At 51.2% G+C, this 23,644-nt stretch overlaps 1 protein-coding gene across 1 annotated transcript in view; it reads right to left on the bottom strand.

Moving 5' to 3' along the window:
- The window catches only part of SPAG5 (sperm associated antigen 5), a 620,821-nt gene that overhangs the window by 271,651 nt on the left and 325,526 nt on the right, over positions 1 to 23,644 (bottom strand). The window contains exon 16 of the mRNA XM_078680111.1: positions 18,109 to 18,263. Within this exon, the coding sequence (XP_078536237.1) occupies positions 18,109 to 18,263 (155 nt within the window). The remainder of the gene's footprint in view (positions 1 to 18,108; positions 18,264 to 23,644) is intronic.

The raw sequence follows: 23,644 nt of genomic DNA, 5'->3' as shown, positions 1-23,644 counted from the left end.
CGGAGGAAGGCATTGAGAAGGTGCAGATCTAAAATAGGCCAGAGGCCACTGTCCTTTTGGGACACCAGGAAGAAGCGTAACAATCATATTCTACTTCAAAGGCAAAATCAGCACTGGGTTGCTGGTGTTCTGATTCAGATAGGACCGGACTTGGCAGTTCGGGCTGGACTGTTACCACTGGAGCAGGGTCAAGACTGATTTGCATATGCCTCGGTCCAAAATGTGGTGGCATGGTGTGCAAAATAACAATGGACTGGAACAGCCCAAGTAATTACCAGTGGATGAAATTAATTCAAGCATTCAATCCATCACTTTTTATATACTTTACTACTTGTGGTGCAGGCACCCACTAGATAGCTCATTTGGCAAAAAAGAGCTTGCAGTTCCTGACGCAAAACGTAAAGATGGTTCACAGTCAGTCAGAGGGTGAAGGGGTGGCGGTGCAGAAAAGAAGAGGAGGGCATAAGCACTTCTGAAGAATTTCCAGGGCCCACCAGTATGATTTTTTTTGTACCGTTCAAGAGCCGAGTCTGCCTTATATCCAATCAGTTGAGTCTCATCGAATGGCATGTCCATGAGGGACGACTGGACATCACATGAAAAATTGGTGGACCGCAGCCAGACATGATAGCAAATGGTAACACTGATGCTGATAGCTGTCCGAATGGAATCCGTGCTGTCCAAGCCAGAAAAATCGTGAACATGGCAGCATACCAGCCGTCCTGAATAGCTTGGGTAAGGATGTAGATCTTCGCAGACACCTGGGAGGACTTCAGCCACCGAGTTGCAGAGGGTGTGGTAATAGCACCCCAGCAGGCAGCTGGCATTTACTGACCTTAACGCCAAAATATGAAAATACTTGTTTGCTAAAGGATTCAACACGTTTGACTGTCTGGGTGAGTAGCTGGAACCGTGATGGGATTGTTCTTACTGCGGACGCCTGCACCACCAAACTTTTAGGTGAGGGGTGCTGAGTTAGAAAAGCATGATACACCTGGACAAGGCAATGTCGTCAGGCAATTTGGCGGTTGACTGGTGGACCAGAGCATGGTTTGGTGCTGGCCTCCAATAAGGCGTCTGCTAAGGCCACTTTAAATGGGAGGAGTGATTCAGAAGATGTTTCAGCCGGCTGGAAACATTTTTTAATTTGTTAGTCTTTACATCCAAACTGGGGAGCTGGAGGTCAAGGACTTCAGCCGAGATACGTATTACCATGACACAGGTAGCGGACTCCTCAGTGGTCTTTTAGGGGAGGTATAGAGACCACTAGACTCCTGAAAATAATCATACCGACTGGCACTTTGATAAAGCTGTGCAAACTCATTGCCCGCATCATAATCATTGCCTGAGTCTGTGCCAAAAAGTGAATGCAGAATGTGTGGTCTTCCTCCTGAAGGTGGCTGAGCAAGCAGAAGCAGCAACTATCATCGGGCATGGAATTCAGTGACATTGGCTGAGGAAACGCCGGCTGTCCCTCTCCATATCATGAAAATAACCGATGGGGAGGAAAGTTGACTCACATTCGGAGTTATTCTAGAAACACACGAGGGTTTCCACCTCTCAGCTGGTACGAGACAAGGTGGCTGATTGAGGTTGTGAAGACTATGTATGTCCAATGCAGTGGCCTAAAATACGTAATGCCCTGAAGAAATTGCCAAAAAGTTGAGTGGCAATGAAACATGTCGGCAAGTAGAGTATGGTTGGATAAGTAGTAGCCACACTCACTTTTTTAAGAACCCACAACCAACACGAAGGAGAAAGAATAAAATTTGTTATCCGTGTTTGTGGTATTTATGTTGTTTTGACTTCATATTTGTTATTTGTTGTCTATCCACACTGCACGTATTCACAAACACATTTCTTGTTTGTTTATTGGACACAATTGCTTTCGAGCTTGATGGCGCCAATGATGAGATCAGGGCAATCCTGGTGAGTACCTGCCAGGTTCCCATTGGTGGTGCGCCCGTGAGGCGCCATCTCGCTCACACACACTTTTTTCCTTTGTCTGAGTTTGACACTTGGGTGTGTGTTGTCCGTTGTCTCACAGCTGTTGTTTTACAAAAGGGACAGGGCAAGTTTTAAATATGGCACAATGTGGATGTATCTCCTACCCCATCAATTGAAAGAGGGGAGGTTAGTTGTAATGTTTTGCGACACATGGTACACCATTAAGTATAGAAATTAGTTAGTGCCTTTGGGTTTAGGTCTTTTTTTGTAAAAATTAAATGGAATTCAGTGAGCCTGGATCAGTGCCGAATAGAGAGCAGGACAGGGGTATACAAATCTCCTCAGCCGGTGTCGATGGAATCTGTGTCGCTGTAACAGGGACAAGTGTTGACCGCAGTGCCATAGTTCGGACTGTTGTAAAGGATTCTGAGGTTCTAGATGTATATGAGGGTGAAACCTTTGGCAGTACTCCACCTGGGGGGCATCTCAACTCCATGGTGCCTGAAGGCGCACCAGAGGAGGTAAGTATGGAGTTAAACAGCCGGAGCATAGCTACGTTGCACTCTTCAATCTGTTGCAAGGTGGCAGAGAGCCCTAAAAACTATGGTTGTGCCGCACAAAGTTAAGATATCTTCTCTGAAGTGGACTGTCATCAAGACCAAAAACAAGATTCATGGCGCCAACTCAGGCGAATGCAAGTGGCGAGAAGAGGCTGACCAGCCTTGCAAGTGGCTTCTGCGACTTCTGGAGCAGCATTAAACATTGGACAACGTATCAGAGTGGTCTCGCTGAGGGGTGTTGGCAATGTAAAGTTTCCATCCCGGTCACAGACGGCGTTCAGGTTCATCAACTCATAGTCACTGCAGTACTTGAAGTTGTGGCTTCCCCACAGAGGCTCGGTCATAGACATTTGCATCCGGCATTCCCTACACCACTGAAATTTGAAAAAAATTCAAGGCAAAGTGTCAGAGAGACAAGAGGAAGCTCCGGATCTGCATTAGGAGGCATGGACCACAAGGAACTTAAGTCAGGGCACCTGTATAGGGTTCATATATCATTTCTGGAGAGGAGCAACGTCAGTGAGGAGCATACAGTTACAAAGGTGCCCCTGAAACCCCCCAAAAAGTAATCAGTAAAGTAAACAACGAGCCAGGAACAACAAATAACCCTGCTAAAACTAGCCAAGTGCTTTTACTTTCAGCCTCTCTTGTGAAGCAAAAAAGTTCTAAAACAAAAACTGGCACCTATTGAATTCTGGAAAAATTAAGTTTGAAAAACTTCAATGTGCATTGAAGCTAAGCAGCAATCAGATTTACTGGTACACACTAGACCCAGGTGGTTTAAACCTCTAACCATACTGCACTATGGGGTCTGCCAAAAGTAGGAGCCCACTTACCTTGTGGGGCGTGTACCATCTGTTGTCTAACCAAACCCACTACACAAACAGACCATGGGAGCTTCACTGCTTCAAACTGTAGTAGTGATGATGGTGTATGTATTATCACTTGCCTCTGTGGGCTCAGATATATTAGAATCACCATGAGGAAAATCAGAAACCAAATCATTGAACACAAAAGTTCAATAAATGCAAACGTAATACCACAAAAATGCCAAATCATTACATTGTAGGGAGACACAGATGATGCTTTGAACTGGACTACCATCTAGAAGCCATCTCTGAAAACACAGGCTTATGAAGTGGGAACAACACTGAATACACAGGTTAAAGACAGATTGGTCTCAGTTCCAACATCCCATAGATCTCTTTATACCAGATAAAACACCCAATTTGTATAGTTAAAAAAATATCTAGTGCATTATAGCTGTTTCCTGAACCCCGCCAGATACATTAGTTTCAAAACAGATTTCACACATCAATCTATCCCGTTCTTCATCACTTAGATGGAGTCCCCGACCGCAAGCACAAGTTACTACTTGTGTAATGATATATCTGTAAGAGACATTAGTTAGTGATAGATTCCTTACCTTAGAATATCCCCAGGCGTCAGACTGGATCCGGAAAATATTGCATAACAACACCCCTGCGCGTCGGCAGGTGTTCTCCGCGGCTCCGCGTCCGTTGTCGGAGTCGTTAGCGCCGGTATGACGTCATCGGAGTACTTAGACGCCGCCCTCGCGCGCTGACGTCAGTTCTGATACACAGCTTGTCCGCGCCGGATACACAGAGCCATGATAGAACCAACATTGGTGCCATGAAACTAGGGCCCTGAAAGGGGATGACCTTAACCCTAGATATCGGTTCGCAGAACGGGGAGGATGGGTGGGTCGGTAAGGAATCTATCACTAACTAATGTCTCTTACAGATATATCGTTACACAAGTAGTAACTTGTGCATCTGAAAGAGACAAGTTAGTGATAGATTCCTTACCTTAGAATAGATATCCCAGCAATACCAACCCCGGTGGTGGGTCTGCGAACCAATAGTCACACCAGAAAGTCCTGGAGGACGGAACGGCCAAAGAAGACATCCCTCCGGACTTGGCTGTCCAGGCAGTAGTGTCCCGCAAACGTGTGCACGAGGCCCACGTAGCTGCCTGACAAATGTCCTGCAAGGGCACACCTCGGCCTAAGGCAGTCGTAGTCGCCGTCGCCCAAGTGGAATGAGCCCTCAGCCCAACAGGGGGTTCCTTCTTAGCCAAGGAGTAACACGCCTGGATGCACAAGATGATCCACCGAGAGATGGTCCGCTTGTGCACCGCCCGTCCCTTCTTAGCACCCACGTAACCAACAAAGAGTTGGTCATCCACCCGGAACTGGCGTGTGCGGTTTAGATAGAATGACAGCGCACGTTTTGGGTCCAGACGATGGAGCCGCTCTTCCTCTTTAGAGGGGTGCGGAGGCGGAAAGAAGGTGGGCAAGGTGATGGACTGCCCAATGTGGAAGGCTGTGACTACCTTGGGCAGGAAAGAGGGTCTTGTCCTCAACACAACCTTGTCCGGATGGACGGAAAGGAGGTTTGGAAGAAAGAGCCTGGAGCTCACTCACTCTCCTGGCAGAGGTGTTGGCAACCAGGAAAGCAGTCTTTAGAGTAAGAAGACGGAGAGGACAGTTCTGAAGTGGCTCGAAGGGAGCACACATCAGAAAGATAAGTACAAGGTACAATTCCCACTGAGGGATCACGAATGGAACAGGAGGGAACATGTGTGTGATGCCCTTCAAAAACCTATTTACAATTGGGGACTTGAACAAAGATGGCTGGTCAGGTAGCCTTAAGAAGGCGGAAAGGGCAGAAAGGTAGCCCTTGATAGTGCCCAGAGCAGAGCCCTGATAGGCAAGAGAAAGAAGGAAGAGGAGAACCTCAGAAAGGGGTGCAGAGAGAGGATCCACAGCCTTTGCTGTGCACCATGCCACAAATCTGTGCCACCTGCAGGCGTATACCGACTTTGTGGAGGGACGCCTGGCTGCCAGAATGACATTACAGACTTCAGGAGGCAAGTCAAATGGCCTCAACTGTCGCCGCTCAATCTCCAAGCTTGTAAGTGGAGACTGGACAGGTTCGGGTGGAGGACCGTCCCCTGCTGCTGCAACAGAAGGTCCTCCTGAAGAGGCAGACGAATCGGGGGATCGACAGACATGCTGAGTAGCTCTGGATACCAATACCTTCGTGCCCAGTCCGGAGTCACAATGATAACCTGGGCCCGATAGCGCCTGATTTTCTTCAGCACTCTGGGCAGAAGTGGTATAGGCGGAAAAGCGTACATAAGACCGCAACTCCACTTGCGACGAAAAGCGTCTCCGAGCGAATGCCGCCTTGGAAATTCCAATTCAGAAAAGGGGGTGGTGATGAACAGAGTGTCTGAATTAAGCAGACCACTCTTACCCAGTCCAAAGATCAGGGCTTGATCCAGCACCGTTATTTAGCTCACTGCCCCATCCCAGCTCAGAACCTGGCTATATGCAAATTAGTCTGTCCCTGGCCCAGTGCATCATGGGAACAGGGCAGACCAAACTACCAAGCCAATTCTTCACCAGAAAGGATACAAGCTACCGGGGACCGGTTTCTGGCATTTCAGCCTCGTCGGCCCGGCTTGCTTGAATCCTGATGGAGCAGTGAGCAAGGGACTCATGTCTGAGTATACCCTGCCACACCTATAGTGCCAAAAACGATTCAGAAAAGGGGGTGGTGATGAACAGAGTGTCTGAATTAAGCAGACCACTCTTACCCAGTCCAAAGATCAGGGCTTGATCCATCACCGTTATTTAGCTCACTGCCCCATCCCAGCTCAGAACCTGGCTATATGCAAATTAGTCTGTCCCTGGCCCAGTGCATCATGGGAACAGGGCAGACCAAACTACCAAGCCAATTCTTCACCAGAAAGGATACAAGCTACCGGGGACCGGTTTCTGGCATTTCAGCCTCGTCGGCCCGGCTTGCTTGAATCCTGATGGAGCAGTGAGCAAGGGACTCGGAAATTCCAACGCGCAGAACTGATGACATTGCACGTTCTCTTCTGTGGCGAATAGATCTAACCAAGGCTCTCACCACTGCTGAAAGAGGCCTTGCGCCACGTCCAAATTCAGACGCCATTCGTGATCCATCATGCACCGACGGCTGAGTTTGTCCGCCCTGGCGTTCAGAGAACCTGCCAGGTGTTGAACCACCAGGGTCACGCCCTGGTGTACCAGCCACTGCCAGAGGCGCAGAGCCTCTTGGCATAGGGTCCACGACCCCCCCAGCCCTGTTTGTTGCAGTACCACATGGCGGTGGTGTTGTCCGTGAACACCTGCACTACACTCCCCCGGACAGAGGGGAGGAATGCCTTCAGTGCCAGACGAATCGCCCTGAGCTCCAACAGGTTGATGTGGAGCCGGGTCTCCGCCGGAGACCAGAGGCCTCTGATCTCCGCCTCTCCCATGTGGCCTCCCCAGCCCTGGAGGGACGCGTCCGTCACAACTACGTGCTCCGGTTGGGGTAGGGAGAGGGATCTGCCGCTGACCCAATCGCGGTCCGTGAGCCACCACTGCAACTGTCTTGCCGTGCCCTCCGAGATCAAGACATGGTCGGACAAGTTGCCCTGATGCTGGGCCCACTGAAACTTCAGGTCCCACTGCAGAGCCCGCATCCGCCACCGGGCGTGATGCACCAGAAGGATGCAGGAGGCCATCAGCCCCAGAAGCCGCAGCGTCAACCTGACCGAGACTCCGGATAAAGGCTGAAAGATTGGAATCAGAGCCTGAAAAATCCAGAACCCGCTGTTCGGGAGGATAAACCCGAAACTGCGCCGAGTCCAGTACCGCTCTGATGAAGAGGAGCTTCTGAGAGGGACACAGGTGTGACTTCGGCACATTGATGGAGAACCCCAGCAGGTGCAGGAGGTCGGCCGTAGCCTGGAGGTGGCTGATACTGTCTGGGGCGAGCCCGCCTTCAACAACTAGTCGTCGAGGTAGGGGAAGATTGAAACCCCTAACCTGCGCAGATGAGCTGCGACCACCGCCATCACTTTCGTGAACACCCGTGGGGCGCTGGCCAGTTCGTGGAAATAAAAATCTCCAAACGACGTCGAGAGCGGCGCCGCTCCGGCGCCGGAACCGAATCGAGGGGAGTATTGGGGACGGCGCCGATAAGCGGCGCCAGGGGTGACACCCGCTGGGCCGGCGCGGTCGTGAGTTCGACCGGCAACGACCGGGATCCGGAAGTGGATCCAGTGAGGGCCTGCGATGCCGGGACCGAAGTCGCCGGCCGCGCCGGGGCCGAAGCACCCGACGGCGTTGGAGCCGAAGAACCCGACCCGCCAGGCCCTCCAGCCGGGACCGTTGGGCCCGAAGGCGCCACGGAACCCGGCTGAGGAGGGAGGGACCTCATGGCCATGAGGTACCGCTCGACCTCCTCTGGCGTTGCATCGTGCCCATTGACCTGCAGGTGTGGGGCAGGATGCGGCGCCTGCCACTCCGTCGGAGCCGCGAGGGTGGTGTCACCCGAACCCCCGGCCGCGTCGTGCGAGCGTCAGGGTGGGTCGGAGGAACGATGACGTCGCTCCGACCTCTCATGCCTCTTACCTGAGGAAGATCCCGACGACCGATGCAGACTCCCGGAGCTACGAGGACTCCGACGCCGCGACCGGTCCTTCGACCTCCTGTGGGACCGGGACCTGGAACGGCTCGGGGCCGACTGCCGGAGCTCCAGTCGCTTGCGGGACCGCTCCCGCCTAGCCTTCGACATCAGGGCCCGGCAGTCGGGGCAGGTGCGGTCGTCGTGGTCGAGGCCTAGACGAACAAGTTACTTACCTTCGGTAACGATATATCTGTAAGAAACAGTAGTTAGTATTAGATTCCTTACCTTAGAATATCCCCAGGCGTCAGTCTGGATCCGGAAACTTTTGCGTAGCAGTACCCCTGCGCGTCGGTAGGCGTCGTCTGCAGGCGTCCCCTGCGGCTCCGCGTCGTCGGCGTCGTGCGCCGTGATGACGTCGCTGGAGTATATAGACGCCGCCTCCGCGCACTGACGTCAGTTCTTTGCACACAGCTTTTCCGCGCCAGAACACGCAGAGCCATGTGAGAACTAACACTGGTGCCATTTGAAACTAGGGCCCTGAAAGGGATGTCCTTAACCCTAGGTATCAGTTCGCAGAACGGGGAGGATGGGTGGGGCGGTAAGGAATCTAATACTAACTACTGTTTCTTACAGATATATCGTTACCGAAGGTAAGTAACTTGTTCATCTGAAAGAAACAGGTTAGTATTAGATTCCTTACCTTAGAATAGATACCCCAGCAATACCAACCCCGGTGGTGGGTCTGCGAACCAATACAACCTACACCAGAAAGTCCTGGAGGACCGAACGACCAAAGAAGCCATCCCTCCGGACTTGACTGTCCAGGCAGTAGTGCCTCACAAAGGTGTGCAGCGAGGCCCACGTGGCCGCCTGGCAAATGTCCTGCAAAGGGACTCCCCGGCCCAGGGCAGTAGTAGCCGCCGTGGCCCGAGTGGAATGGGCCCGCAGCCCAACAGGAGGCTCCTTCCGAGCCAAAGAGTAGCATGCTTTGATGCACAGAACGACCCACCGAGAGATGGTCCGCTTCTGTACCGCCCTTCCCTTCTTCTCACCCACGTAGCCAACAAACAGTTGGTCATCCACCCGGAACTGGCGTGTGCGATCCATATAAAATGAAAGCGCACGTTTTGGGTCCAGACGATGGAGCCGCTCTTCATCCTTCGAAGGATGCGGAGGCGGGAAGAAGGAGGGCAAGGTGATGGACTGCCCAATGTGAAAAGCAGAGACTACCTTGGGCAGGAAAGAAGGTCTAGTCCGAAGAACCACCTTATCAGGATGAACAGACAAGAAAGGAGGTTTAACAGAAAGAGCCTGGAGCTCACTCACTCTCCTGGCAGAGGTGATAGCCACCAGGAAGGCCGTCTTTAAAGTGAGAAGACGGAGAGGACAGGAATGAAGAGGCTCAAAGGGAGCGCACATCAGGAAAGTCAGAACCAGGTTCAAGTCCCACTGAGGCATCACGAACGGAGTTGGGGGATACATGTGCGTGATGCCCTTCAAGAATCGTAACACAATAGGGGACTTGAATAAAGATGGCTGATCAGGTAGCCTCAAGAAGGCGGAAAGGGCAGAAAGATAGCCCTTGATAGTGCCCAGAGCAGAGCCCTGCTGGGCAAGGGAAAGGAGGAAGAGGAGAACCTCAGACAGAGGGGCAGAAAGGGGATCCACAGCCTTTGCTGTGCACCATGCCACAAATCTGTTCCACCGGCAGGCGTATACCGACTTTGTGGAGGGACGCCTGGCTGCCAGAATTACATCACAGACTTCAGGAGGCAAGTCAAATGGCCTCAACTGCCGCCGCTCAATCTCCAAGCATGGAGGTGGAGACTGGACAGGTTCGGGTGGAGGACCGTCCCCTGCTGCTGCGACAGAAGGTCCTCCTGAAGGGGCAGGCGGATCGAGGGACCGACTGTCATGCTGAGTAGCTCGGGATACCAGTATCTTCGAGCCCAGTCCGGAGCCACAAGGATAACTTGGGCCCGGTCGCGCCTGATCTTCTTCAGCACTCTGGGCAGAAGTGGTATAGGCGGAAAGGCGTACAACAGACCGCAACTCCACTCGCGCCGAAAGGCGTCGCCGAGCGAGTGCCGTCTTGGAAACTCCAACGCGCAGAACTGATGACATTGCGCGTTCTCTTCTGTGTCGAATAGATCTAACCAAGGCTCTCCCCATTGCTGAAAGAGGCCGCTCGCCACGTCCGAGTTCAGACGCCATTCGTGATCCACCGAGCACCGACGGCTGAGTTCGTCCGCCCTGGCGTTCAGAGAACCTGCCAGGTGTTGAACCGTCAGAGTCACGCCCTGACGTTCCAGCCATTGCCAGAGACGCAGAGCCTCCTGGCAAAGGGTCCACGACCCCACACCGCCCTGTTTGTTGCAGTACCACATGGCGGTGGTGTTGTCCGTGAACACCTGCACCACACTCCCGTTGACAAAGGGGAGGAATGCCTTCAGTGCTAGGCGAATCGCCCGCAGCTCCAACATGTTGATATGGAGCCGGGACTCCGCCGGAGACCAGATGCCTCTGATCTCCGCCTCTCCCAAGTGGCCACCCCAGCCCTGGAGGGACGCGTCCGTCACAACTACGTGCTCCGGTTGGGGAAGGGAGAGGGATCTGCCTCTGACCCAATCGCGGTCCGTAAGCCACCACTGCAACTGTCTCGCAGTGCCCTCCGAGATCAGGACATGGTCGGATAGGTTGCCTTGATGCTGGGCCCACTGAAACTTCAGGTCCCACTGCAGAGCCCGCATCCGCCACCGGGCGTGATGCACCAGAAGGATGCAGGAAGCCATCAGCCCCAGCAGCGTCAACCTGACCGAAACCCGGGATAACGGCTGAAAGATGGGAATCAAAGCCTGTATATCCCGGACCCGCCGTTCCGGAGGATAAACCCGAAACTGCGCCGAGTCGAGAACCGCTCCGATGAAAAGGAGCTTTTGAGAGGGACACAGGTGTGATTTCGGCACATTGATGGAAAACCCCAGCTCGTGCAGGAGGTCTGCCGTCATCTGAAGGTGGTGGACGACTGTCTGGGGCGAGCCCGTCTTCAACAACCAGTCGTCGAGGTAGGGGAAGACTGAAACCCCTAACCGGCGCAGATGAGCTGCGACCACGCCATCACTTTCGTGAACACCCGTGGGGCGCTGGTAAGGCCGAATGGGAGCACGATAAACTGAAAGTGCTCGTGGCCTACCGTGAACCGCAGGTAACGCCGGTGGGCCGGCAGGACGGGGATGTGAAAATACGCATCCTGCAAGTCCAACGCTACCATCCAGTCTTGTGGGTCTAGAGCAGCCAAGACCTGAGCCAAAGTCAACATCTTGAACTTCTCCTTCCGGAGGAAGCCGTTGACGTTCCGTAGGTCCAAGATAGGACGCAGGCCTCCTTTGTCCTTCTTGGGCACCAGAAAGTAGTGGGAGTAGCAACCACACCCTACTTCTGGCCCAGGAACGCGCTCGATGGCCCCCTTGGCCAAGAGGGCCGTAACTTCCTCCTGCAGAAGTGTCAAGTGGTCCCCCGACACACGGTGGTTCTGCGGTGGCATGGCTGGAGGAGTGGACTCGAAGGGGAGGGCGTAGCCCCTTCGAATGAGCTGCAGCACCCACCTGTCCGATGTTATCGCGCGCCAGCGGGAGTGGTGATGGCGAACCCTGCCACCCACTGGCGTCACGTGAGCCCGAAAGCTCGGACTAGGAAGGCTTGGATGCAGCAGCGGGGGGAGGCGTGGACTGACCTCGCCGCTGGCCTCTACCGCCACCACGGCGGAAACCACGGCCGCCACCGCGCTGGGGAGCGTTCTGCGGCGCGTGGCTGGCAGCACGTGTGGGACCGCCCCTCCCTTGGCCACGAAAGGGGCGAAACGAACCCGTCTGCTGGCGCTGGGTCGAAAGACCCAAGGACTTGGCCGTGACCCTGGAGTCCTTGAAGCGCTCCAATGCGTGGTCCGCTTTGTCACCAAACAGGCGACTGCCATCAAATGGCATGTCCATGAGTGTATTTTGGACGTCTGGCGAGAAGTTGGCAGATCTCAGCCAAGCATGGCGACGAATCGCCACCGTCGTGGACATAGCCCGTCCCAGCGAGTCGGTCGTGTCCAGACCACAACGGATCGAGTACCGCGCCGCATCCCGGCCTTCAACCAAGGCCCGGGTGAGCTTGTCCCGCACTTCCTGGGGGCATTGCGGCAAACACTCCTCGACCGTATCCCACAGGGAGTGGGTGTAGCGGCCCAAGAGGCACGCGGTATTACAAGACCGCAGTCCAGCGCTCAAAGAGGAAAAGACCTTTTTACCAAATTGGTCATACCGCTTTGATTCCCGATCGGGCGGAGCCGACGGGAACGCGGACTGTGAAGTGGAGGCCTGGATCACCAGACTCTCCGGGGAGGGATGGGTGGATAGGAAGGCAGGGTCGTCCGAGCACGGACGGTGACGCCTGGCAACGTTCCGGTCAACCGGTGCACCGGAAGCGGGCCTGGACCAGGTGCCCAAAAGGACATCCGTCAGGGCCTCATTAAACGGCAGCAGAGGCTCCTGGGGGCATGACTGCGGTTTAAACACTTCGGTCAGAATGTTCGGCTTGACCTTCGCGACGGGGAGCTCAAGGCTCAAGGCCTTGGCAGCCCTCATCAGGACCACCGAATAGGCAGCACCTGCCTCAGACACCACAGGGGTCGGGGAGACAAACCCAGGGTTGGGCGACTCGTCCAGACCACTGGCATCACCCAGATCACCTACCCAGTCCACATCATACTGGCAGGCACGGGATAAAGGGTCCTCAGACCCCTCCCAACCCTCTCCATACTCGTCCTCATCGCCGTATTCTGGATCGACGATATAGACCTCGGGGTCAATGGGCCCCATCGGCGCCGGATCCGGCGTCGGACGACGCCGGTCCGACTCCGCGTCAGGAGTCAGAGGGGGAATGGGGGTGGCGCCGCGTGGCGTCGGCGCCGGGGACCCGACGCCGGCCGGAACCGACGGCGGAGTCGCTGCACCGCGCGGAGGCGGTACCACGGGTTGGCCCAAAGGAACCGACGCCGGAGAGGCCGGTAGACCAGCCGGCGACGAACCTGAGGGGCCCAGCGGCGCCGAGGCCGGAGCCACCGGCGGCGTCGAGGCAGGAGCACCCGAACCGCTCGGGCCCCCAGACGGGCCCGCAGGCGCCGTAGGCCCCGCCGGAGGAGACCTCGCCCTCATAGCGATGAGGAAGGCCTCGATCTCCTCACGCGACGCGCCTTCCCTAGGGACCGATGGGTATGGGGTAGACGGCGTCGGCAACCCACGCGGGGCCACGGGGGTGGGGCCACCCGAGCCCCCGGCCGCATCACGCGGGCGTCGGGGGGAGTCGGGGGTACGATGACGACGCCCCGACTTCTTACGCTTACCTGACGAACCGGAGGAATGGTGGCGACTCCCGGAGCGCTCATGGCGGCTCCGCGATCGTTCCTTCGACCGCTCCCTCGACCTCCGACCGGGCCGGGACCGCTCTCGACGCGGGGCCGACACACGGAGCTCGAGAAGCTTGCGGGACCGCTCCCGCCTAGCTTTACCAGTCAAGGCCCGACAGTCGACGCAGGACTCCACGTCGTGGTCCGCGCCCAGACACCGGAGGCAGAGTCGATGGTGGTCGGTGACCGACATCAGGCGGTCGCACTCGTCGCAACCCTTGAAACCGGGCATCCTACCGGCACCGTAGAAGATTAAGTAGTTAACAATAAACTTGGTCAAAAGACCGGAGTACTGCTCTTCGGATCTGCGCTAACTGGCGCGGAAAAAAGAAGAACTGACGTCAGCGCGCGGAGCCGGCGTCTATATACTCCAGCGACGTCATCACGGCGCACGACGCCGACGACGCGGAGCCGCAGGGGACGCCTGCAGACGACGCCTACCGACGCGCAGGGGTACTGCTACGCAAAAGTTTCCGGATCCAGACTGACGCCTGGGGATATTCTAAGGTAAGGAATCTAATACTAACCTGTTTCTTTCAGATACTGAAGGCACAAGCGATGGGGGTCGGTAAGCGACATCAGTCGGTCGCACCTGGAGCAAGGTTTGAAACCGGGCATCCCTACTGGCACCGTAGGAGTCGAGAGACTCAAAAAAGAGATAATCAAAAAGTTCAGTCAAAAAGTGACTAAGGAGTAAAGCCTTAAGTCTCAAGTCAAAGTATATTATAGAATTAAACAAGAAAACACTGACAGGGCTCAATGCAGAAGACTTACATACCCATTTATGAACAATTGTGACTCCCTCCCTTGACAAGCTGTAAAGTTTGGGTGTGGCTTAAAGAGTTTTAAATGTATTTAAACATATTTTTTATTTGCAACACTTATTTAAAAGCACTTTATTCATATATCTTATAACACGTAGCGAAGAAATGGAATGGATGCAAGCCCACATGGGCCAAATAATGAGAATGGGGAACATGGTACTGCATCCATGATAAACTGCACATAATTACATTGCATACATACACACATATCTTATAGAGTGAACAATGATTAGTGCTGCTAAATGAGGTCAGCAAGCAACTTAATGTGGGCAAAACTATGTAATTTTAAAAATATATATATACATTCAGTGAAAAAACAAAAGGTTAAAGTAACTTCATAATTAGGTGAATTTGTCAATGATAATATTAACATTTTGAACAACAAAAAAGGTGTGGGTGGGTGAGTGGTTATGTGGACAAAGTCATTAGTGATGTTATTTGAGATGTCATGAGTGATGTCACTGGCCATGTCATGAGTGATGTAATATGTGAGGTCATAAGCAGTGGATTGTGGGGGCGCAAGTTATAGTTGGCTCCGGTAACTATAAATGCTGAATTTCTATGGTTTGGTACAAGTAAAATCTGAGCCTAACTATACGTCCCTTCAACCTTTGTTTTTTTTCAGGGGAAGAAAAAAAATTAAAAAAAATTATATATACAACTTGAACCATAAAAAGTATTCTTAAATTCAAAATTCACGATACTTAAAAACACATTACAGCTGACTTGCATCGCTAGGGACTATTTCCCAGCAAACCTTGAATAATGACAGGACATAGGCATCTCTTTGCTGACTTTAAGTGCAAGCACAGACCCAATGGTATCTGAGGCAGTCCTGCTCCACCTCCCGAGCTACAACACAACTGAGGGAATTGCACGATTGTCATAATGATTTGGTTAGAAGTAGAGATAGTCTGTGTTTAGATGTTAACATTATTTCCACAATAACTATTGCTAACCACATTTTATCTAGATTTCCATACAGCAGTCTTGCTCCCAGACCTCACTAGCAAGTCAAGGCATGTAAGGGTTAAGACTTAATAACTTGTGCTGTATTTTGGTGTACCTGCATGATATTGCAAGACAATTCTTTTACTTTGTATGCACTTGCGCTTTGCATCTTGTACTCGAACCATGATACCCTTATTTTAACCTAAGTTTGTTTCATATAGAAACTTTGGTGATTATCCATTGAGGGAAGTAGCGGCCAGATCCACAACTTACCGGTTGTTAACCGTTTCCTTGTTATTTAGCAGAAGTCTCAACACCCGATTAAAGAGCAGAACCATGTTAACCTTGCATAATGGGTCAAATTAATCCCCATTAAATGTAACACTACTGGTTTACATACCAGAATAAAGTTTGCTTATATCCACCGAAAGTTTTAAGAATACCCATACTCCCCTCCACCTCATGAGCCACACACCATCATTGGCTCTGCACATCAAGGAGAGCACCAGACCATCCTGGCAGTCCATTAAAATAATACCCATGTACCTCCATTTAATGGGTAGTAGCTTGCATCTGGACTGACAAGACTGGTGCCAACAGGGGTCAACAGTGAAGCATGCCCCTTTCATGGTGGGTGAGGGCCTCCTGTCCTGTTGACACGAAGTGCTACTATACTTTGATCCCTTCCAAAAAAACAAGGCAATTGAAGCCTAGGTCAGGGATACTTAGTGTTGGCCTGATATTTATAGGCGATTTATATCCTGAACTTACCATTTTCTCCTTCATCCCCTTGTGTATTTTTATTTTTACAGAAAAGCCATGGACTGGAAGAATGGTGTCCTTGCAATACGGCGCTAGGTTGACACCCAATCTTCTCATTTATACATATTCACTCATCAAAATGTACTTCTAAGGTTATCAATATGACCGTGTCTCATAACAATACCGGACTTCACCCCTGATGCTCCAGCTTCCCCAAAAGAGCTAATAGCAACATAGCGCAAGTCTGGCCTTTTGTGCTTACTGAAACCCACCAGCGCTGAGCTGGAAGTTAGACACACATGTTGCGAACATGGGCAGTGACCTCCTAGGAAACCTTTGGGCACTGGCATTTAAAAAAACAAATTCTAATTAAGTAAATGTCATGGTTAATGGAGGTCTTGGAAAAGGTTCTTGTGGAGAACATTACAACTAGGACACCAAAGAAGTGCAAGCTTTTCAAGTTATTGATTTCTTGCAATGTCCTTACATATACAAGGTTCAATGCTCTGGAACAGCCTTCTAAATCATTTCATACTTGAGGTAAATCTACTAACGTTTGGCGAGAGCTAGAGTGGGATCTCTTGAACTTAAGAGAGGAATTCTTCACTTAACGATCTATAATTCTTCTGGTCTTCCAGTCAGATTAACTCAAGTCATCCACTTATAGGAGCAACCATACACCTAAACCCAATATGTAGTTCTCCTGTTCTGTGTGGGTTATAGATTCCATTGGCATCCAACACGCTAACATTTCCACAGCATGACAAGGCATTTGTAAAGAATATCAACCTGCACTCTCCATATACTGTGTCAAGCAATGTGTATCTCACACCTATGCACTTGCCTTGTTCCCCACTCATTTAAAGTTCTGCAACACATTTAGACAGGTACGCAAAGCACTTTACCAACATCCTCAATAAATAAATAAAACCTACATGAAGGTACAATGTTGGATCAACACTTATAATGTCTGCTATATCTAAGCGTTACAGTGGGTGATTCTGGTTATGTGGACACCCAGCTGCTAGAAAGAGGCGAAAAGCTTATTCGCTAAACAGTTCTCTAATTGATAGTTGAAAATAAGAATGCCACATAACCAGACTGAAACTGGTGACCTACTATAGAAATGAAATAGGGTTTCGAACACTGCCACTCCACCCAAGATGCCCAGTGAACAAAATTACTGTTCCATCTATGGGTAAAGTGATTTATAAAGCAAAAATGTACACCCCTAAGCTGAAATCTCTTTGCCCTATAGAAATATTGTGATTGGCATAAACAGCAGACATAATGACCATTAGAGCACATTAAGAAGTCAGAACTTAAGGGACTGTTGAGTTTAGTAAATTGAGTTCCTCTTTTAAAAGCAGGAGAAGCTTATTCCACCACTGTACACCTAGAACACCAAAGGATCTTGTTCTAAGACTTCAAAAATCCAAGTATTGAAAGAGGCCTCTCCTCCCAATTCAGAGCCTAGGCATCAAGATAGCCTATATTTCACAATTATGATCCTCAAAGCGTAAGCATGATCATGGTGGACTATATTCTGCATAATACAGTGACTTAAAAATTCTTCTTTTTATAACTGGAAGCTAATGCAGTTCCAACTGTGCACCAACACAAACTCAGAATTCATGAGTCCCAATATCAGATGAGAAGCTAAATCCTGGATGAAGCCTATTTAGAAATTTTGTGTAAGGCACGAGAAAGGACAAATTCTTATAATCAACCCTCAAATATATATCACCAATTATACTAAAAATATTTTGTGAGCACAAAATAGAAAGGCAAACAGCCTGAGAAGAACATTCACCTGAAAAAGATTGTCAAAACTGATGCAGCATGTTGGACTAAAGACAAGTCATGATCAAACACTAAATCCAACTTACACATACCTGGACTGGGCACAAGGAAAGAGCCGACACAAAACGCAAGAGAAGCAAATCTTTTAGGCTGGATCATTTGAGAGTCCGCAATAAGTACACAGATGTGAAAAAGTTTAAATTCATCTACCATCTTCGATGATGGAACCAAGCTGTAACAGAGGACGAATTCCCACAGTGCTCTGCAGTAATTGGATGTTATGTAGTAACAGTGTGAAATGTTTGGGGGATGGGTGGACTCCACTTACAAATTGGTCCAACATATTGGTGGCTACTTACTGAAGTTGGACTACTTCATCCTTTTTGAGCTCCCACTGGTAGCTGCGTTCTCTTAGGGTCGCCAGGTTCGCTTTCAGTTGAGATTCCATCTCACTGAGCTGAAGACGGTAAGCAGCATTCTCTTCCCGGGCAACGAAGTTTTCTTGTTCGATAAACTGTATACATAAAAAAGATTTTTGTCTATTACCATTTCTTATTTGCAACACTCATGTAGACACTTACGAATGGCGTAAAAGGCCTGATTCACAAACTGCTCTCTGTAGGGGATGTTTTAATACTACAGTAGTACAAAAAACTTACCACAAAGTGCTATTCAGAAACCGCACTCCTAAAGTAACTAACAATTTTGAGTACGTTTATTACTTTTCGGTATTCACAATCAACACTTTTACAGTAACTAAAACATTGGTAATAACTTACACTTGTGTAGTAAGTCCCAACCTCATCATTTACCATGGGAGGGTGTTTCAGTGCCAGTCGTTGGCCATGTGTAGTGCTGGACTACAGAAGTATACGTTCATACGAAAGACATGGTGTCTCTACTGACAAGTAAAGGAACCAGTTTAGGTCTAGTGGTAAAACTGATGCACAAACTTGGTTAGATTCTTTTAGCAGATCATCGGATGACTGGGTGGAGGGCAGTAATCTGACAGATTTTCAGAGGCTCTACAATCTGATTGTGTGGGAGAACTTGTCTAGTGTTTGTTTTGCAGAACTGTGCCAGCACTGACTGATAGTTAGTTGACTGACCCCCAGGAAGCTTGCTATGGAGGCGTACCAGGGTCCACAAGAAGGTGTATGGGGGAAGACTCCGCCAAAGGTGGGTAGGGTCCCCAGCTGAAGAGTGGAGGACCAAGGTAAAGAGAGGAGTTCTCTAAAGGGCCCCAACTAGTAACCAGGGCAAGTATTCCCACCCCAAGGAGAAAGGAAACCCTTGGTCTCTTCAGGAAAGCCTGCAGTCACAGGACCCTGTAACGCCTGCCCATGTGACCAGGTGGGTCCATGAAGGGGGATCCCAAATTACCCAAGGGGGCACAGCCACCCACAGGTGGGCAGTCCAAGGTGTTGGCTACTGCAGCGCTTGGGATGGAGAGGTTCTCAGAGGAGGGTGGGGATCCTGCAGAGATGACCCTTGTCTCACTACGGGACAGTGAGATGGTTCAGAGAAGCCTAGTGCCAGCAAACACTAAGAAGTGCATTGCCTGGGAGACCATCAATGGGAAAAGGGTAGAGGCTCTGAGATACTAGAGCCAGTGTGACCTACGTCCGGTGTCACCTGGTATCTGAGGAGCAAATAGTCCCCAGTACATTCCATCAAGTAGTTGCTGTAGACAACTCAGAGCGCCACGGTAAGGTGCTGCAGGTTTCCTTTGAGTGGGTGGGGGGGGGGGGGTCTCCGGTCCCTTGAGGGTGGTTAAGAGCTCCGCCATGCCTGTAGATGGCCTGCTAGGGAACGACCTGGAGCAGTCCTTGTGGAAGGATATGGAGCTCAGGTCTCACTTGGAGATGTTGGCTTTGCCAGAGTGGGCATGGGGAGTACTCGGTCCATGGCAGCCAGAAAAGGGTGATAAGAAGGACTTGGAGCCTGAAACAGTGGCCCAGGTGCCTGCTAAGAGAAAGTGCAAGGAGCGCGGGAAACCTGCTCCCAGAAGTTCCCACGGTCCGGGAGGAGGCTGACCTTGAAGGAGATGCCCTGGAACCTCCAGGGAAACAAGTGGCTGAACTGGGGGACCTGTCTGAGCTGACTTATTGGCAGCAGTAGGGAGGTCCCACCAGGGAGAAGTTCTGCAGGGAGCAGAAGGAATGCCCCCCTTTAGAGAGGGTGGAGATGGACACTGTGGGGCCTCTGGACCCAAAGACAACCATGGGCATCAGGTATATCCTGGTCTTGGTGGACCATAAGTTTAAGTTTTAAAATATTTATCAAGCGCAACGTACACCTGGGCGGTTTCTTGGCGCTAAAGTAGCAGGCAGCCAACTGGGCAAGAACAGTTACTAAGAAGTCGACTGGAAAGGCAGGCAGGGCTTACGAGAGAAGAGACTGGGAAAATAAAAAGGTCTTCAGAGCTTTGCGGAAACTGGAATACTGGGTAAGGGACCTAAGGTGGAAGGGGAGAGAATTCCAGAACATGGGGGCGAGAGTGGAAAATTTAGAGCCACCCTGTTTTTTTTTCCCGGTAGCGGGGTACTGCTAAAAGAAGTTGTGCCGAGGAGCGGAGGTCTCTGCCCGGGACATAGGCCTTGATGGCAGAGGAAATGAAAAGGGGGGCCAGGCCAGTCCTGGCCTGGAACGCCATGCAGCCTAATTTGAACAAAGCGCGTTCCCGCACAGGGAGCCAGTGGAGGGTTTTCAGGAGGGGGGAGGTATGGTGGAATTTGGGAAGACCGAAGGCCAGGCGGGCAGCCTGGTTCTGCACTAGTTGCAGTTTACGCAGGCTGTACTGAGGGATGCCATTGAACAAAATGTTCCCGTAGGGCTATCCCTCTGAGGACTAGTGCGGCACCCATGGTGGGCTGGGCGTCAATGGGGATCTATTGCCGCCCGGGGTTCCCCAGAGAGGTGGTATCCGACAGAGGTACCAATTTCATATCCAAGTATATCACAGCCCTGTGGAAGGAGTGTGCAGTATCCTACAAGTTCACCACCCTTATCACCCCCAAGGTAACAGTTTGGTGGAGAGATTCATTCAAACCCTGAAGGGCACGCACAAGGGTCTGACAGACCCCATGAGACTTAAGGGAGATGTCCTCTTACCAGGCCTTCTCTTTGCTTATAGGGAGGTTCTACAGAATTCATTAGTGTTCAGTCCCTTTGAGTTGCTGTATGGGTACTCCATGAAAGAACCTCTCAGTCTAGTGACAGAAGGGTGGGAGACAGCTCCCAGGACCCCTCCTCAGGATGTATTTAGCTACATTCTGGCCTTTAGAAACCAGACTAGGCTCTACTGGGGCCATCAACCACATTTTCTGACCAGGTTGAAACTCTACCAGAGGGGCTTCAGGAAACTCTGGGGCAAACTTGGAAGCCAGCCAGGAAGAGATGAAACATTGGTATGACCAAAAGGCCACTCTAGTAGAGTTTCAACCTGGTCAGAAAAAGTGGGTGATGGCCCCAGTTGAGCCTTTTGCTCTTCAGGATAAGTGAACTAGGCCTTTTGAGGTGGTGGAGCGCAACAGTGATGTCACCTACCTAGTAAACTTGCAGACTCCCAAGAAACCTTTGAGGGTCCTACATGTGAACATGTGAACCACCTCAAACCTCACTTTGAGAGGTGTGAAGTAAACATTCTCTTGGTGACAGATGATGGCGTGGAAGAGCAGAGTGAACCTCTTCCTGGCCCAGGAACATGATGGATCAGTGGAGGGTGTGAACCTCAATCCCTACCCTGACCCCAGAGCAGCAGAGTAACTGTCGCCAGCTGTTGGGAAAGTTTGCCACACTGTTCTTCCTGACCCCAGGTATCAACCACTGTTGTACCCATGATGTGGACACTGGGGACATTACTCCTGTGAAGCACAACATTTACAGGATGTCTGACAGGGTTAAAGCCTGCATCAAATAAGAGGTTTCTAAGATGTTGGCATCCGATAGAGACATCAAGCTGTGGAAAATGACAAAATGTATATGTACATAAGCGGCGTTCATTTGTGTTCCCCCTCGCCACTGTTGAAGGTAAAGAAAGTCACGAAACAGTGGCCCCGCCATCTTGTTCCCTTTTAGGCTCCATCACGAACATAGATAGTAGCCATCTTTGTGTCATGACCTCTCTGCCCTGTGTGTGTCTCTGTGTGTGTCTCTGTGTCTCTGTGTGTGTCTCTCTCTCTCTCTCTCTCTCTCTCTCTCTCTCTCTCTCTCTCTCTCTCTCTCTCTCTCTCTCTCTCTCTCTCTCTCTCTCTCTCCCCCCCCCCCCCCCCCCCCCCCCCCCCCTGTTCGGGCCATAAACGCACCGCTAAACACGACCTTGTCACCACTCTGGACCCCTGACTCCTCGCTCTTTCATCCTACTCATAGAACGGGCCCTTTTGGTAACCTCTTCCTCCCTGCCCGGTTGCCCGGCCTGATCCCAGGCCATCACCTAGCCCAACAGATGCAGTTTATTGCTTCCTACAGTAGGACCTCGCCTCACATCAGAGGAACGGTGATTAATCAAGGCCTTCACACCCCTAGATCTGACCGACACCCCCGCATCCCTCCCAGGAACACCCTTCCTCTCTTCTGATGGCCCCCCCCCCGGCTACACCTGGCCTCTCGACCCAGTCCCACATCATAAAACTAGGTCTCGCGGATGTACCCCTCCGGCCCCGCAGAACAAGTTACTTAACTTCGGTAACGCTTTTTCTGGTAGATACTATATCTGCCTGTGGATTCCTCACCTTGTGAATACCCCTTTGCGTCAGCAACATTCGGAAATTCTTTTTTCGTAGCCTCGCGCCGACGTGGAGTCCTGACGTCATAGAGACACGACCTCGCTCGCGACTCCGCTGACGTCACCGACGCCTATAATAGGCCCACGCCGGCGTGATGACATCAGTTCCGCCCTTTTTTCCGTGCCATCGAGGCACACGGACGGACCAATGACAGTAGAAAAGCATACAGTATACGCAGTACACAATAGAAATGGCAAATACACACAGTGCAAAGTAAATGCAGGAAAGAAAATGAAACATTTCCCTGACAACAATATATATATATATACATTACATAACAGAAACTCTGGCACAGAAGAGTGGACAACGGGGAGGCGGGTGGGCATGTGAGGAATCCACAGGCAGATATAGTATCTACCAGAAAAAGCGTTACCGAAGGTAAGTAACTTGTTCTTCTGATAGATACATCTGCCGTGTGGATTCCTCACCTTGTGAATAGAGTCCCACAGCAGTCCCCACTCCCGGAGGAGGGTGTCCACTCTTCTAAACCAGGAAATCCTGAAGGACAGAGCGCGCAAAGTGACCCTCCCTCCTCACTTCGGAATCCAAGCAGTAATGCTTCGCGAAAGTGTGGAGGGAAGACCAAGTTGCCGCTCTACAAATATCTTCAACAGGCACACCTCTAGCCAATGCTGAGGTCGAAGACTTAGCTCTAGTTGAATGAGCCCTTATACCCTCTGGTGGTTCCTTACCGGCCAAGGAGTAGCAGATCTTTATGCAGAGGACAATCCATCTCGATAAAGTTCTCTTATGGACCGCCCTTCCTTTCTTGCAGCCAGCAAATCCAACGAAGAGCTGGTCTTCCAAACGAAAGTCCTTGGATCTGTCCAAGTAAAAGGACACCGCCCTCTTAGGGTCCAGACGGTGCAGTCTCTCTTCCTCCTTAGAAGGGTGAGGGGGAGGATAAAAAGAAGGTAGGGTAATGGACTGCCCTAGATGGAAGGGAGTTACCACCTTAGGCAGAAAAGCAGCCCTGGTCCTAAGAACCATTCAATCAGCATGAATGGTCAAGAAAGGGGGCTTATGACTAAGAGCTTGAAGCTCACTTACCCTCCTTGCCGAGGTTATTGCAACGAGGAAGACTGTTTTAAGGGTAAGAAGCCTCATG

Source organism: Lissotriton helveticus, chromosome 3_1 (assembly GCF_964261635.1).
Source record: "Lissotriton helveticus chromosome 3_1, aLisHel1.1, whole genome shotgun sequence".
Classification (NCBI taxonomy): domain Eukaryota; kingdom Metazoa; phylum Chordata; class Amphibia; order Caudata; family Salamandridae; genus Lissotriton; species Lissotriton helveticus.
This window is presented reverse-complemented; position numbering and strand designations above follow the sequence as displayed.